Source organism: Electrophorus electricus, chromosome 3 (assembly GCF_041902795.1).
Source record: "Electrophorus electricus isolate QZ-2024a chromosome 3, ASM4190279v1, whole genome shotgun sequence".
Taxonomy (NCBI): domain Eukaryota; kingdom Metazoa; phylum Chordata; class Actinopteri; order Gymnotiformes; family Gymnotidae; genus Electrophorus; species Electrophorus electricus.
The window spans coordinates 2,230,001-2,245,000 of NC_137499.1; the positions used below are offsets into that span (position 1 = coordinate 2,230,001).

The 15,000-nt window shown below is 50.2% G+C and overlaps 1 protein-coding gene across 13 annotated transcripts in view; it reads left to right on the top strand.

The window, feature by feature from the left end:
- pmfbp1 (polyamine modulated factor 1 binding protein 1) overlaps positions 1 to 15,000 on the top strand; it is a 117,717-nt gene that overhangs the window by 88,394 nt on the left and 14,323 nt on the right. For 11 of the 13 annotated variants that reach the window (XR_014121722.1, XM_081709297.1, XM_081709292.1 and 8 more), the window contains 11 exons: positions 2,015 to 2,143; positions 3,646 to 3,825; positions 4,016 to 4,108; positions 4,262 to 4,438; positions 4,544 to 4,627; positions 6,416 to 6,583; positions 10,158 to 10,379; positions 10,679 to 10,909; positions 11,256 to 11,486; positions 13,406 to 13,528; positions 14,747 to 14,873. Coding sequence is in view for 12 of the 13 variants with exons in the window: in XM_081709297.1 (XP_081565423.1) it covers positions 2,015 to 2,143; positions 3,646 to 3,825; positions 4,016 to 4,108; positions 4,262 to 4,438; positions 4,544 to 4,627; positions 6,416 to 6,583; positions 10,158 to 10,379; positions 10,679 to 10,909; positions 11,256 to 11,486; positions 13,406 to 13,528; positions 14,747 to 14,873 (1,765 nt within the window). In the remaining variant the exon portion in view is untranslated. Of the gene's footprint in view, positions 300 to 2,014; positions 2,144 to 3,645; positions 3,826 to 4,015; positions 4,109 to 4,261; positions 4,439 to 4,543; positions 4,628 to 6,415; positions 6,584 to 10,157; positions 10,380 to 10,678; positions 10,910 to 11,255; positions 11,487 to 13,405; positions 13,529 to 14,746; positions 14,874 to 15,000 lie in introns of all 13 variants that reach the window. The other 2 variants (XM_081709301.1, XM_081709256.1) reach the window with 2 other exon arrangements.

Consider the following 15,000-nt stretch of genomic DNA (forward strand, 5'->3'; position numbering starts at 1 on the left):
CTCCGCACACCCGCGATTCCCGTCTATGTCGACATGCCAGTGTGGGAGGGGCGCGCGTCGGTACCGTGTCGGGTTTGCATCGGGGTCAGACAGGACCTTCCAAGCTGAGGGTACAGGGGATCTGCATGCTTAGCTAGTCTGGAGAACCAGCAGGAGGTCAGGGGGTGGGACAAGACTGTCACGGACGCAGAGGATCTTATTGGCAGAGCTGAGGTGACTGACAGGCACAGCAGGGCCTGTAAGCAGCCTCAAAACAGAACGACCTACTGAAAGGAAACTCACTCACAAAGAGAATGCAGGTATTTTAGGCAATATAGACCTTCCCCCTGTGTGTGTGTGCGTGCCTGTGTCTGTACGTGTGTGCATGTTTGTATCCACGCGCGTGTGTGTGTGTGTGTGCACGTGTCCGTGCGTGTTTGTGTGTGTGCGTATGTGTGTCCGTGCGTGAGAGCGTGTGCGTGTGTATGTGTGTGTGTGTGTGTGCGTGCGTGCGTGCGTCCTGTGGAGGGGGAGTAACCTCAGGGTGAGCTCTTAGCTCCGAGCCCGAGTGTTTTTCCAGCGCGGTCCGGCTGTGCTTTGGGACGCCATAAAGCAGCGGTTTGAAAGGAGTGGCTGCCTCTGCCACTTCCCACTGACAGCTTCTCTGGTGGTTTGGCGAGACTGCTCTCACAACTAAGTGCAGACAGCTTGATTAATAGGGGCCTCACTCGAGGTCCCGTGCCACAGTATATTTTCACACTTACTTACACTCCTTCAGTTCACTGGCGAGCACTTTTATGCACTGGCCCTGTCACCATAGGTGCTTGAAGAGTTCATATGGAACAAGTCGCCTCTTTGGGCCTCTTTCTGTGAAAACTCATTAAAAGCCCTCTAGCTGTTTCGTTTGAACGTCGGGTGGGGGGGTTTGAAGCAGGGGGGCCGTCTGATGGAGAGGCTGAATTTGACAGGGACCCTGCAGTAGACCGAGGACTTGATGGTGCCCTTATAAGCACGTACTATATAATGCGAAGGCTGTGTGTGTCTGTGCGTGTAAAAGAGACACTCTTTGCTGCTATGACATGCCACACTTAATCATGCTTTGCAGAGGTCAGGTAAACGTATAGGCCATGTGTCTTGACTTTCTGACCTGCTCAGATCGTGTGTGCTGCTGAGACCTTCACACACACACCCCGTGCGCCTTGAATAGACCGTTGCAGAGCTTTTTATGGCTGGAGGTGCTCTGAAATAGACTGTGTGACAGGATTAGTGAGCGCTCTGAAAGGTTAGCCACCCTGGGGTAGTTTTTCTGCCCTTCACCACTACAGTATGGAGGGAGGACAGTTTGTGAACATATTTGTGTACGTGTTGCATGAACAGTGTTTGAATGTGTTCTAGATCAAATTTGCTGTTTCAGGGATAACACCACAATTTCCAACTGTACATTACTAACAAAGTGTGCGTGTGTGCGCGCGTGTGTGTGTGTGTGCGCGTGTGTGTGTGTGTGCGCGTGTGTGTGTGCGCGTGTGTGCGCGCGTGTGTGTGCGCGCGTGTGTGTGCGCGCGTGGGTGCGCGTGCGTGTGTGCGTGCGCGCGTGGGTGTGTGTGCGCGCGTGTGTGTGCGCGCGTGTGTGTGCGTGCGTGCGTGTGTGTGCGTGCGTGTGTGTGTGTGTGTACGTGCATGTCTGTGTGTGTGCGCGTGTGTGTGTGTGCGCGCGCGTGCGTGTGTGTGTGTGTGTGCGCGCGTGCGTGTGTGTTTGTGTGCGCGTGCGTGTGTGTGTGCGTGCGTGTGTGTGTGCGCGCGTGCGTGTGTGTGTGTGCGCGCGTGCGTGTGTGTTTGTGTGCGCGTGCGTGTGTGCGTGCGTGCGTTTGTGTGTGCGTGCGTGTGTGTGCGTGCGTGAGTGTGCGCGTGTGCGTGCGTGAGTGTGCGCGTGTGTGCGTGCGTGTGTGCGTGTGTGTGTGTGCGTGCGTGCGTGCGTGTGTGTGTGTGCGTGTGTGCGCGTGCGTGCGTGTGTGTTTGTATGCGTGTGCGCGTGCAGGTGAGTGAGGGAGAGGCGCGAGTGCTGCAGCTGGAGAAGGAGCTGCAGCAGACCAGGCAGGAGCGAGCGGAGCGCCACGAGGGCGAGAGCCAACGCCTGCAGGAGACGGTGGACGCGCTCCGGGCGGCGGTGAGCGGGGGCAGCAGAGGAAAGAAAGGCGGGGACAAAACCTATGAGAACTGGAAAAAGCCAATCAAGGTGGAGGTGGGGGGGGTGTAGGATGTAAGATTAATGAGGGGGTGGAGAGGGTGTGGTGGCTGAGGAGGGGTCAGGAGAACACGCTCCATCTCCCTCTGTTCAGGTCACTGGAGCCTCATTACGGCCCAATCCCACAATGCCGTGCAATCACACCAGCACAGGAAATTGGCTTTTTTTCCCTGCACTCTTACTTCTCCTACTCTCCTTTTCAAGTGCACGCCGTTAATTTGCATATGAGCTCGGCGGTGTTAATTTGCATATGAGCTCGGCGGTGTTAATTTGCATGTGAGCTCGGCGATGTCAATGAACGCTTTGTGGTCAGGCTGCACGTTAGCCGCTGTGCTTGCTGGCCGGCGGGGCGGGGTGTGCAGGGCACTGCTGAAGTTAAGGCCTCTGATTGTCCCAGCAGGCCTGAGTTCCTGTTTACCTCTCGTATTTGCTGACAGGCGCAGGATGCTTCGTGATGTTCCGCTCCCAGTCCGGAGTTTCTCTCTGTGTTTTTTTTTTGTGTGTTTCATATAACTTATTCTAAAGCATCCAACTCATCAGAGTGGATGGATGTAAGAAGTTGGATAAATAATTTAACATTTGGTTTGTGGAGTGAAAACTGCCCAGGGTGCGTGTGTGCGCGTGCGTGTGCATGTGTGAGTGTATGTGCATGTATGAGTGTGCGTGTGTGTGTGTGTGTGCGCGTGTGCGTATGTGCGTGCGTGTGTGTGTGTGTGAGTGTGTGTCTGTGTGTGTGTATGGATGTGTATGGATGCACTGGACGTGTTTGTATGCGGCAAACCTCAGTCTGGCCCAGGGGCACCGGCTTGGAAATCTGGAGTTCTCTTATTCTGGTTACACTGAGAGTTCTCACATAAACTCCACATGACCCAGCACTCAGCCGACCCCCATTTTTATAACCCCTCCATGAACCCCAGGGCTTCGGGTTTATCTGCTAGTCCTTTATGAGCCTTGTAAACGCAGGCAATGTTATTAGCCTGTTTATTCCTCCTCTACACATAAAACGTGCTTTTAAGTGAGGTTGGATTATCCTGCTTACAACATTGGTGATGCGCAGTTGTTTAAGAGATAATTACTTAATTCACAATCATATCAGTGACCTGATTAACTGTAGCCAGTGTGGTCAGTGTCCATATTATCCAATTTGCCATTAAATGGGAGACTGAGATCATCCCTAAAAATTGAACCATTTTCTTAAAGTGACAAATTGCTCCTATATACAGTGTGTAGTGGAACCAGAACGGACAAGCGTATCTTGTCTGCTATTGTGATCATAAAAGAAATGGCAAATGATTTTGTTATTATACGAGTTTCCTATTTTTGTTTTGTCTAGTGCCACAATTTTCCATTATGGATTTCTGTTCACATTTTGATTGGCCAACGCTTTTTTTTTATTATCATTATGCATGTCACGTGTCTGACAGCTTGCCGAGCGTGAAAAGATGCTCACCGCCCTCTCCCTGGAGGTGGAGTCTCTGAGAGAGAACCAGCGCACTTGTGACCAGGAGGTTGCCGATCTGCGTCGTCAGCTCATCGCCTGCAAGGATGCACTGCAGCAGACAACTGTTGAGCTCACGAGCTGCCAGGGAGACCTTCGTGAGCAGGTACAAGCTTCAGTCTTCATTCTCTCTGCCTGCCCTGCAGACACCACACAGTAGTCGTTGTGTGTGTTTCCCACATAACTCTACTCATAAAGGGTTAGAGAGTGACCTCAGCAGGGCTGATACATGAAACGCAACGTGAATGGGGTGTGCGGGACTTCAGTGGTTGATGAAAGCAGAATCTTTTGCGCAGGAGTCCCAAAGAGCAGGCCAGGAGCAGACGATGTCCGAGCTCCAGGCGGAGCTGACCCAGCTACAGCGCCAGTACACCACCTGCTACGCCCAGGTACACACACCAGCCAAAACCATACGACAGCAGCAAACACAATTTAACCCACCTGCTAACTGGTGTGTGAGAGTAGAGTTGATGCTAAACTGCACTGCTGTGGCTGTCCAGGACCTGAGAAAGAATAATGTGTGTGTGTGTGTGTGTGTGCAGCTGGTTGAGGAGGAGACCTCTGTGTCCAGGCTGAGGAGTGAACTGCAACAGGTACGGTCTCAGAGGGAGCGGCTGGCCTCCCAAGTGCAGGAACAGAGCTCCAAGACCCAGAGGCAGCAGGCGCAGCTGACGGAGAATCATGTGACCGTAACCGCAATCGCTCAGCAGGAGGTGCCGGTGGGCCACACTTCAACACACACACACACACACACACACACATATATGCGGCTGTGCGGAGCATTGTCTCTGGGTATCCCAGAATCCCCTGTTTGTGTGTTGCAGGTATCCAGCAGGGAGGAGACGCTCCTGAGGCTGACCACGGAGCTGAGGAGCGCTCAGGAGCGCCTCAGTGCCACCCAGGAGGAGGTGCGTGCATCTCCCATAACTGTGCCTCCCTCTCTCTCTCTCTCTCTCTCTCTCTCTGGCTTTCTGCGTTCACCCCCAGCTCGGCAGCACGGGACGTCTCCGTGATGTCTGTGGGAGTCTGTAGACATGAGAAGACTCTACACTCCAGCCTCTCGTACTGAAACAACTTGCAGCAAAGCCCAGCACAAGAGCGCAGAGTAGTGAGCCCCCGCATCTTATTGGCTGGTTTAAAATTCCACCGGCACATATGTGTTTGCAACGAGAGGCGCAGATCAGCGGCACGGAGGCCATGTCACATTCCTCCAAGACCCTGCCCGCCAACCAGACTGAGGGCAGGTTCAAGGATGTCGGCTCATCTCACAAAAGCACGCGCACGCACGCACAGAATAAAGATGGACCTTCCTTGCATGCCTCCTTCCTTCCTCCTTCCACATACGTGGACTCTTCCACTCCGCTCCCTCAGCTCCTCACGTGATCTCTAATCACACGTGTGTCACACACTTATACATTCATGTCTCACTGGTCACTTGTTTGTTTGACTGTCCTTGTGCCTTGTAAATGGGCCAGGCCTGTCACTTCAATGCTGAATGAGTGTGTTGAGTTCCTTGAAAGAGATTTTATCTATCTATCTATCTATCTATCTATCTATCTATCTATCTATCTATCTATCTATCTATCTCTCTCTCTCTCTCTCTCTCTCTCTCTCTCTCTCTCTCTCTCTCTCTCTCTTCCCTCTTTTCTGGGGGAGCTCTGAATAATGCAAAGGAATCTACTCGCTACTTCTGTTTTGCTCATTAGCATGCAGCTCCAGTTATCTGTCCAATACTTATGAATCCCGGTGAAATGTTTGTGATGTTATTTATTTATGTCACCCTCTCAATTATTCATTTGTTTATTTATTCATGGTGAAACTAACTGCAATTGGAAAATTCATTTTTGCTGAAGGGCACAGCATGCCAGCCCCCCCCAACATACTCATCTACAATGCCCTGCCCACCACGCTCTCTCTCTCTCTCTCACACACACACACACACACACACACACACACACACACACACACATAGTTGAGGGGGGCATCGGGCTTGTTAGTAATTGCTTTATGTGGCATTTCCTGAGACTCATGGGGAGATGTCTTTTTAAACCGAGCTGATGGGTGAAAAGATAAGAGCTGGATGGAGGAGAGAGGGTGCGCGTTGCTTGGATGGAGTGTGTTCTGGAGAACTTTGCAATATGAGGGGTGGGAGGTGAGTTTGGGCGAGATTACAGGGTAGGTTGTAGACCAGATTTCAGACCAACCCTGCCCCCTGAGCCATTGGTTACTTACTGCGTAGGCTGTAATTATACACCCTGCAACCATATTTCATTTCACACTTGCGTACACACATGGAATAATCAATGCTGTTAAGTACTCACCTCTGTGAGAACCTTGAACTTTCTATGTCTGTGTGTGTGGGTGTGGGTTTGGGTGTGTGGGTGTGTGGGTGTGTGTGCGCATGTGCATGAGGATATGTGAAGAAACAATGAATATACAGTCTGATTCTACTGGTCCAGTGTCCATAGTGTCCAATGTCCATTGTAGTCTTGCTGAGAATCTGAGGGTGATGGAGTACATCTGTAATAGGGTGTGTGAGGAAGTGTGGCATAGTGTCAGCTTGGTTTAACTTCAGTTTACTGTCTCAAAAACCTTTCATGTCTTTCACTTGTCTTACAGTTAAAAGAATTCCTCACTATTTGTTGTGCGTGTATGTGTGTGTGTGTGTGCGTGTTTGTGTGTGTGTGTGTCCATAGCTTTCCAGGCAGGTTCAGGAGGTGAGGTGTAAAGGTCAGGAGGCTGAAGTCCTACAGCAGGAGATGAGGGGAGTCCAGCAGCTCCTCAGGCAGAAAGAGGAGGAGCTGAAAGTGGAGAAACACAGGAACACTCAGCTCTGCTTGGAGAAGGACGGCCTCCTTACACAGGTGACATGCACGACCTCACCACATGAATATTCAAAGCAGTATAATTATTAAAACACTGAGTTAATGGTGCAGAAATATCAGGATGTAAAGGTCCTGGTGAGGTTGTTTTTCATATTTATGTGTGTATGAATTTGCTTGGGTATGTACAAGTGTGTGTTTCTGATGCGTGTGTGCGCACGTGTGTTTGCGTTCGCGTTTGTGCGTGTATGCATGTTTGTGTATGTGTATGCACATGCGTGTGTGTGTGTGTGTGTGTGTGTGTGTGTGTGTGTATGTGTATGCACATGCGTGTGTGTGTGTGTGTATAGCTGGAGGATATGTGAATAGGACTCTCCAGTGAGCATGCAGTCTGAGGGCCACAGTAGTAGCCATCCACACGTAGCCGTGGAATTCCAATTAACTTAATTAACTTAATTCCAATTAACTTTAATAAGGAGCTCCTTGCTCATGGCACAATTCCTTCATTTATTTTAATCTTGTTTATGCACCCTGATTGTTTCATTGGTGCATTTTTTAATTAGAGAAGATTAAATTAATCACATTGATTCACTATCCTTATTAAATCTACAACCCCCCCCCCCCCCCCGAACAGGCTTATTTTTCATAATTAATGGCTGTGCTGGGGTGGGGGGTACAGGGTCTGCACGCGTGTGTGTGTGTGTGTGGGCGCGTGTGCACATTTGTCTGTTTGTGTGTGGCTATCAAGTGCATGTTTGCAGGTGTGGGTTTCTGTGTATGTCTTATTGTATACACATTCCCATGTGGAGGAGTCTTAGTAAAAACTGTACATTTGGGTTTATTGATGGTAGCAGGTGACGTAGGCATTATGATCTGAGTGTGGTACGATGGTGTGTCTCTCATGGATGTGTGCTCCTCACGTGAGCTCTAACCACACGTGTGGACTCTTCCGCTCTGTCCCTCAGCTCCTCACGTGAGCTCTAACCACACGTGTGGACTGTTCCTCTGCTGTCCTCAGCTCCTCACATGAGCTCTAATCACACTCTTCCTCTCTGGTCCTTTAGAACATGCTGATTGACACTTGACACTTGCAACACCAGCACAGATCCTTTAATTTAGACTGATGATTCGGTTTATTCTTTGCATAACAACCTCCCTCTCTCTCTCTCTCTCTCTTCCCCTCTCTCTCCCGCTCTCTCTTCCTCTCTTCCTCTCCCTCTCTCTCTCAAACAGGCCTTTTCCTCTCCTGTATCCCTGCCCCCTTCTAAGTATGAAAATGATATTAGAAACAGAATGAGATTTGAAATTTTTATGTTTGACAAGCGACTTGATGAAGGAGTTTCACTGCAGGGCCTGATCCATGCAAATTTTATGCTAATAACACTGCTGGCCAAGCAATCTAGTCAGAAATTAATCAGTGGTAAAGCAAAGGAGAGCAAAAGCACCACAAGCACAATACCCATTCTCTCTCTCTCTCTCTCTCTCTCTCTCTCTCTCTCTCTCTCTCTCTCTCTCTCTCTCTCTCTCTCTCTCTCTCTCTCAGGCACTGAATCTCATCAGAAATAGCCATAGGGTGTTGTCTGTTTGATGAGGTTGGGAGAGAAATAGGAGTTAGAAAATTACACTGAAGCTTAGCATTGATTGATGTGGTAATGTATTCAGCCGTGTGCTACACTGCTGTAATATGGATTAGACTCTCTCTCTCTCTCTCTCTCTCTCTCTCTCTCTCTCCCTCGCTCCCTCACTCCCTTCATCTCTCGCATTCTCTCTTCCCTGTCCTTTTTTCAGTTCCCTTTTCCCCATTCTCCCTCTCTCTCCCTCTCTCTCTCCCTCTCTCTCCCTCTCTCTCTCCCTCTCACCTCGACTGCAGGGAGCGTTCAGACTGTCTCTGTTCATTCTCTCGCAGCTTGCTTCATTTATTCAGTTCATCTGTCTGCCTGTTTTCTTCTTTGTTCTCATTCTCTCTCTCTCTCCCCCTCCTCCATATCTCACTGTTCGCTGTGTGTGTGTGTGTGTGTGTGTGTGTGTGTGTGCGTGCGTGTGTGTGCGTGTATGTGTGTGTGTGTGTGCGTGTATGTGTGTGTGTGTGTGTGTTTGTGTGTGTGTGTGTGCGCGTGTGTGTGTAGTCAGTTCAGACTGCCTGACTCCTTCTCTCACCATAATCCCTGAGAGACATCAGTGCTGTGGAGTCACTAATGGAGTCATTATCAGATTTCACTCTTTTAAAACAACACAATTAGTGAGGATCTCTTAATGACGCTGGCGAGGTAAACGCAGACCAGTGTGGTCCTCCATACACCCTCATGCCCACAGAGGAATTCAGCAAGCCAAATAAATCCTCAAAGAACTTACATCACAAAACCAGTATTTGTGTGTACGTATATGTGCGTATTTGTGTTTATTTTTGTGTACATGTATGTGCGTGTGAGTGTGTTTATTTGTGTGTACATGTATGCGCGTGTGTGTGTTTGTGTTTATTTGTGTGTACATGTATGTGCGTGTGAGTGTGTTTATTTGTGTGTACATGTATGTGTTTGTGTTTATTTGTCTGTACATGCATGTGAGTGTGTGTTTATTTGTATGTATGTGAGTGTGTTTGTGTTTATTTGTGTGTACATGTATGTGTGTGTGTGTTTGTGTGTATTTGTGTGTTCATGCGCGCGCGTGTGAGTGTGTGTGTTTATTTGTGTGTATATGTATGTATTTGTGTTTGTTTCTGTGTACATGTATGTGTGTGTGTGCGTGTGTGTTTGTGTGTATTTGTGTGTTCTTGCGCGCGCGTGTGTGTGTGTGTGTGTGTTCTTCTTTATGGGACAGTGTGATTTATTTGTTTCATACATCTGATAGTCCTCTTCTCATTGTTGTAATGAATTTATCAACCAGGAGAAATGATAATATCCAGTCTGGTATATTCTACTTAGGAGTGTTGTTGGGTATCGTTTGGGGTTTTTCTGATACCGGTGCATGCCGATAACATTTACGTGATTTTTAAACAATAACGATGATTTTTAAACATTTGCTTTAGGCATTTTAACCTTGTTTAATGTACCAGCGATTTCACCGTGACGATCAGTAATCCTAATGTTGGTCGTTTTCCGAACACCAGAGATTTAACTCAGACATTTAAATGAGTATTTAGGCGAAAAATTTAATTTACATGATTTTCCGATGCGGGCGATCAGCCAGTATATGTTATATTTGTTGCTTTTTCTAGTTCAGTACAAAGCTGCTAACTGCTAACGTTGCTAGCTAGCTAAGAATCACTGGAAATCAACAGCAACCCAAATAGCTTCATAAAACAAAAACTTCTGTCAACCAGCTAAAACTACATCTAGGTCTCACAGACTAGTCGACATGTTTTTGGACGCAATGTGGCTCACTGTTAACTATAATCCCTGTAAGTGAATTTAAGTGACACCGAAAAGAAGTGTTGTGATCTTATATGACCCGGTGCCATATTGGTGCTGGATTTCGATACTCGAACCTCCTGAGGAGTCTAATAACCTCATAAGGAGGTTGTTTCGTTAAACTGTCTCTGTGTCACTATGCGTGCGTGCGTACGTTCCTGTCTTTTAAGTCAGCTGTAGCTCGAGTTACTCTGCGGGCCGTGTTTCAGTGTGAGAGCCAGCGGGTATCGCTGCACAGACTCCGGGGAGAGGTGGAACGATGGCAGCAGGAGACGCGGGACCAGAGGGAGAACCGGGAGGAGGAGGTGCGGCAGCTGAAAGAGGAGTTGCAGGAGGCCCAGAGTCGCCTGTTGCAGCAGAGGAGCCGTCTGGAGCGCCTGGGCAGAGAGCTGGAGACAGCCCACAGACAACAGCGAGAGGAGGAGGAGGAGGTGGATCTGTCTCTCTCTCTCGCTCTCACTCACACACACACACACACACACACGTGTACTCACATATTCGAACATACTACAGAACATGGTTGCTAACATTCTTGCCACTGTGCTGAAAAATGTAGCCACTCTGAAGGCCAAAACTACAAACATTATAACATGCTTTTCAGGTGCTGTTAGATTAATGTATTGGGCTATATTTTAACCCTATAATGTGTGTGTGTGTGGGTGCGTTTGTGTGTGTGTGTCCATGTGCATGTGTGTGTGTGTGTGTGTGTTCATATGCTGGCATGCGCCAGGCCTTACAGAGGGAAGCGGCCCTGCATGCTCAGGAGGCAGAGCTGACCCGGGTGAAGGCCAGCCTTCTGGAGGCCCGGGCGCAGGCCTCTGAGGCAGACGCCAGGCTGCAGCCACTCTCTGAGTCTCTGGAGCTCTGCAGACACAAGTACCAGGCCTGTGTGGGCAAGCTGGCCCAGCTAGAGGCCACCCTGCACAGCCAGGAGGGCGCGCTGAAGGAGGCCAAGGCTCAGGTCCACCCCTTATCTTTTTTAGAATATTACTCTAGAAGCTGGAATTAGTACTGTGATGGCAGTGGTTTGAATTGTATCAGAACGGGCAGTACCGATAAAAATATACAAGCACTGGTTATGTATGAGAGTTTTCTATTAGAGAGAGAGAGAAAGAGAGCGAGAGTGTGTGTGTGTGTGTGTGTGTGTGTGCATGCTCATCTGTGTTTGTGTGTACATCTATGTGTGTGTGTGCGCACGCTTGACTGTGCGTTTGTGTGTGTGTGTGTGTGTGTGCGTATGTGCGCATGCTTGACTGTGTGTGTGTGTGTGTGTGTGTGTGTGTGTGCTCGTGTGTGTGTGTGCTCAGGCTTCAGACCGGTCAGAGCAGGCCCTCCGTCTGCAGGCGGAGGTTGTAGCACTGCAGACAGACATCCAGAGCCGACAAGCTCAGCTGCGGAGCGGAGACGAGGCCCTGGCTGTCCTCACCCAGCGCCTCGAAGACACACGGGACGAGCGGGACGTGTCCCGTGCACACGCGCGGGAGTGTGAGCTGGTCATCGGTGCTCTCCGCGATAACACTGCAGCCCTGCGAAGACAGGTCAGCACCACACAAACACACACGCACACACACCGCTCTCCATGGTGCTGAGAGAACTGAGTTTAGTTTCTCTTTTGGAGATCAGCTTTATGTGGCTTGACTTGTTGCATAATCCAGAGCTGCAACCCCAGCCGACGTGTATAAACGTGGAAGCTATTAGCCAGCAGTTAGCGTGTCATTTACAATCGCTTCGATTTGGTGAAAGCAACATTAGCACTGGGCTCGAACATTAAAGAACACAAATTTTTCCTGAGTTCCTGTGCCTCGTTACAGTGTGTGTGAAAGAGCACCAAGGTGGCGGTGTACTGCAGAATTACGCTGGCGTGGATGTCATCGTGTTACAAATGCATAGCCGTGACCCAAGGTGTCGTCGACACAACAGCACACAGAATGTTATGTGCTCTCTTTAGAGGAGTGGGTTTGCTCTGAGTAGCTCAGCGAGTCTCCTCTCTGTTTCTATTGATTTTGGGTCAGGGCTCCCACACTGTGAGTAATGTGATGAGAGAGGATTTGCAGGTGAGCAGTGATGGTCTCTCCGGCGGGATTCTGGGAGTTGGAGTTCCTATTGATTTGTAGTTGTTTGAGAGCCACTCTGGATTACTTGAGCCACTCTTTGAGAGAGAGAGAGAGAGAGAGAGAGAGAGCGAGAGCGAGATTGACGTTCAGTTGGAACTGAAGATGTTTTGGTTTTTGCGTGCATGTCACACATGCGCGCACACACACACACGCACACAAACACACACAAACAAAAACAGGCAGAAGAGGCACACACCCTCATGCATGACTGGTATAAAGTATAAAAGCTTGCTGTGCTTACACTCTCTGAGTGGCCACAGCAGTGAGGGGCAGTGCCGCTCCACGGTCTAGTGGTGCACTAACCTCTGTCTGAGAGAGAAGCTGCTGGGTGTGAGGCCTCCAGCCGGGCCCTCTGTCACGTCTGCCTGCTCCCCTCCATAAGCTACCCCAGCCCCCAACCTTACTCCCCTCTCCCAGCCCAACATACACCCCATACCCCTCTGACTCTCAGCCCGTGCCTTAAACCTTCAGGTAGGGAGGGAGAAATGAGGAGAGAATGAGGGAGGGAGAAATGAGGACTGAGGGATGGGCGAGAGAGAGAGAGAGAGAGACAGAGAGAGAGAGAGAGAGAGAGAGGCCTTTTAAGAAGCTCATCGCTCTGTGTAGCAAAGCACTCTGACTCATCATAAGGAATGCTGAGTCTGTGTTCATCTCACCAGGAGCTGTGGATGAACTGCCCCGCCCCACCACGGTATCACATAGCAAAGGCAGCACACAGTAGGGTGTAGTGAAAACTGCCCGGCAACAGATATATTACGTCCATAAAGCAGGGATCCATTTGGGAGTTGTTTATATGCACACAAGCTCAGCGAGGTAGTGACTAAGCACGCAAGAACATGGAGGGAAATACTCCTGGCATTACTGGGCCGGACTGATTTGTGATTTGGGAGGCAGAGGAACTTTACTGGTATTAGCAAGAAACTCTTGCTATAAAAGATGGAGGGACGAGACAGAGCGAAAGGGAGAGAGAAACTACATGAGCACTAGAGACTACTGTACATTTGGCTGTGTCCAGGGGAGCACAAAAACTCTCCTGATAGATGGAGATTCGTTGTCTCGGTGTGTGTGTGTGTAAGTGAGGTCCAGAGCAAGGCTCCGCATCACCGCATAACTTTGACAGCAGTGCATGTGAGCCTCACATGATGCACCTTTCAGAACACAGCACTGCATGCATGTATGCGCAACAGCTAAAAGCACTTTGAAGCTTTGAATTTAAAATAAACATTTTGCCTAAATGTTCAGTTTCAGAACAGATGTGGTGCCTGCACTTTACTGGTCCGTTCAAGACATGGAAAGGTAATAAATAGATTGGACTTTCTTTGTGTGTTTTTGTGATTCTCTAGCTGGAGGAGCAGGAGGAGGCCGTGGTGACGGTTCAGTCTGATTTCTCAGTGTACAGAGCTACTCACAACCACTCGGATTCAGAATATCAATCCCAGTTATCCCACATCCAGGAGCTAGAACAGGTGAGCACGATGTGGGTGTCGGTCCACGCCAAGCCCCGCCCACACCATCTCGGCCCCGCCCGGCCCCTCGATCACCTTGGTGACTAATTGTTTGTTATGTCGGCGTGGCGGCCGGTCATTGGGCTTTAATGGACTGCAGAAGCGCGATCCATCAGGCTGTCGAGGAAGCCGTGCGTCTGCCCCGGCGCCGCCTCGTCGGGCCGACCCGAGCCTCAGCCCGGCCGTGATTTAGTGCCCCCCCCTCGCTCCCGCCAGCGGCAACCCGCGGCCAGCGGATTGATTACCCGCCGGCCGCGCTGACAGGGCCTGCCATCTTCCACCAACCTTTTAGTGGCGTTTTATAGATGGTTAGAGCACCCCGTTTGGCTATTTATACATCTGTAAGTGGCCATGAAATATAGATTTGTCTTGACGGGTGTCAGCGTTGGAGCGCAGAGAACCACTGCCTCCTGACACCTCATTATTTTAATGGGCCGAAATGAGAGGGTGAGGTTATAGACCCTGCCCCTAACATGCCTGATGTCAGTTTCCTCTCCTTCTCTGTGTCTTTCTGGTTTTGTTATTTATTTATTTAGCACCTAGTTAAAAGCCCCTCCACTGCGGTTTCATCTGCAACTGTTTAAAAAAAAAAAAGCTCTGAAAGAGTGTACTTTCTGAGCGGTAGCCAGACCCGCACATGCAGACGTGGATGGGAGGACGGACGACAGGCTACACACACTTCTGACATGTTGCCTGACTTGTCAAGCACTGACGCACGCGCCCCCCACGCGGGCGCTCCGTGTCGCCGCGGTAATTAAGAGATGGGAGTGTGAGCTCGGCCTGCTTTGTGCCGCGTCCCCGGCGCTTCAGATGAACGGTGCGGCGGATTGGACGCGACGCCTGTCAGGGAAGCGTCGTGCGTGCGCGCGAGCGTGTCGGGGCGAGTGCATGTGGTGCATGCTAAATGAGGCTGGAGGAGAGAGCAGAGGCAGGTGGCAAGATGGCCCGAGGGCTGGAGACAGCGATAGGGAGAGAGGGGGAGGCGTGCTCCTCAGGTGGGCCTGCCCAGTGCCTGGGGCATCTCTGCTCCTCCCCCGAGGCAGAGTCACAGATGTTTGACAGGTGTCTGACGGCCGTCTGCGTGCGTGCGTGCGTGCGTATGTGCGTATGTGCATATGCATGCATATGTGTATGGATGTGCGTGTGGACTTCTGTTCGAGTGTGTGCGCGTGTGTCCAGGCTCTGTCGCAGGCTCAGGAGCGCTGTGGTCAGGGAGCGCGTGAGCTGAGTGCCTGTCAGGCTGAGCTGGGGCGGCTCAAAGAGGAGGCGTACAGACAGGAGGAGGTCAAAGGCAACAGCCTGTCAGGTGAGCGTGCGTCCGTCTGTCCGTCTCCCTGTCCTCTCGCGGTGTCTGTAATCAGAGCACAGCTGTCCAAACCCTTCAAACACTCACTTACCAGCACAGCTTTCTGCACCCTGTGGCATTTTATATG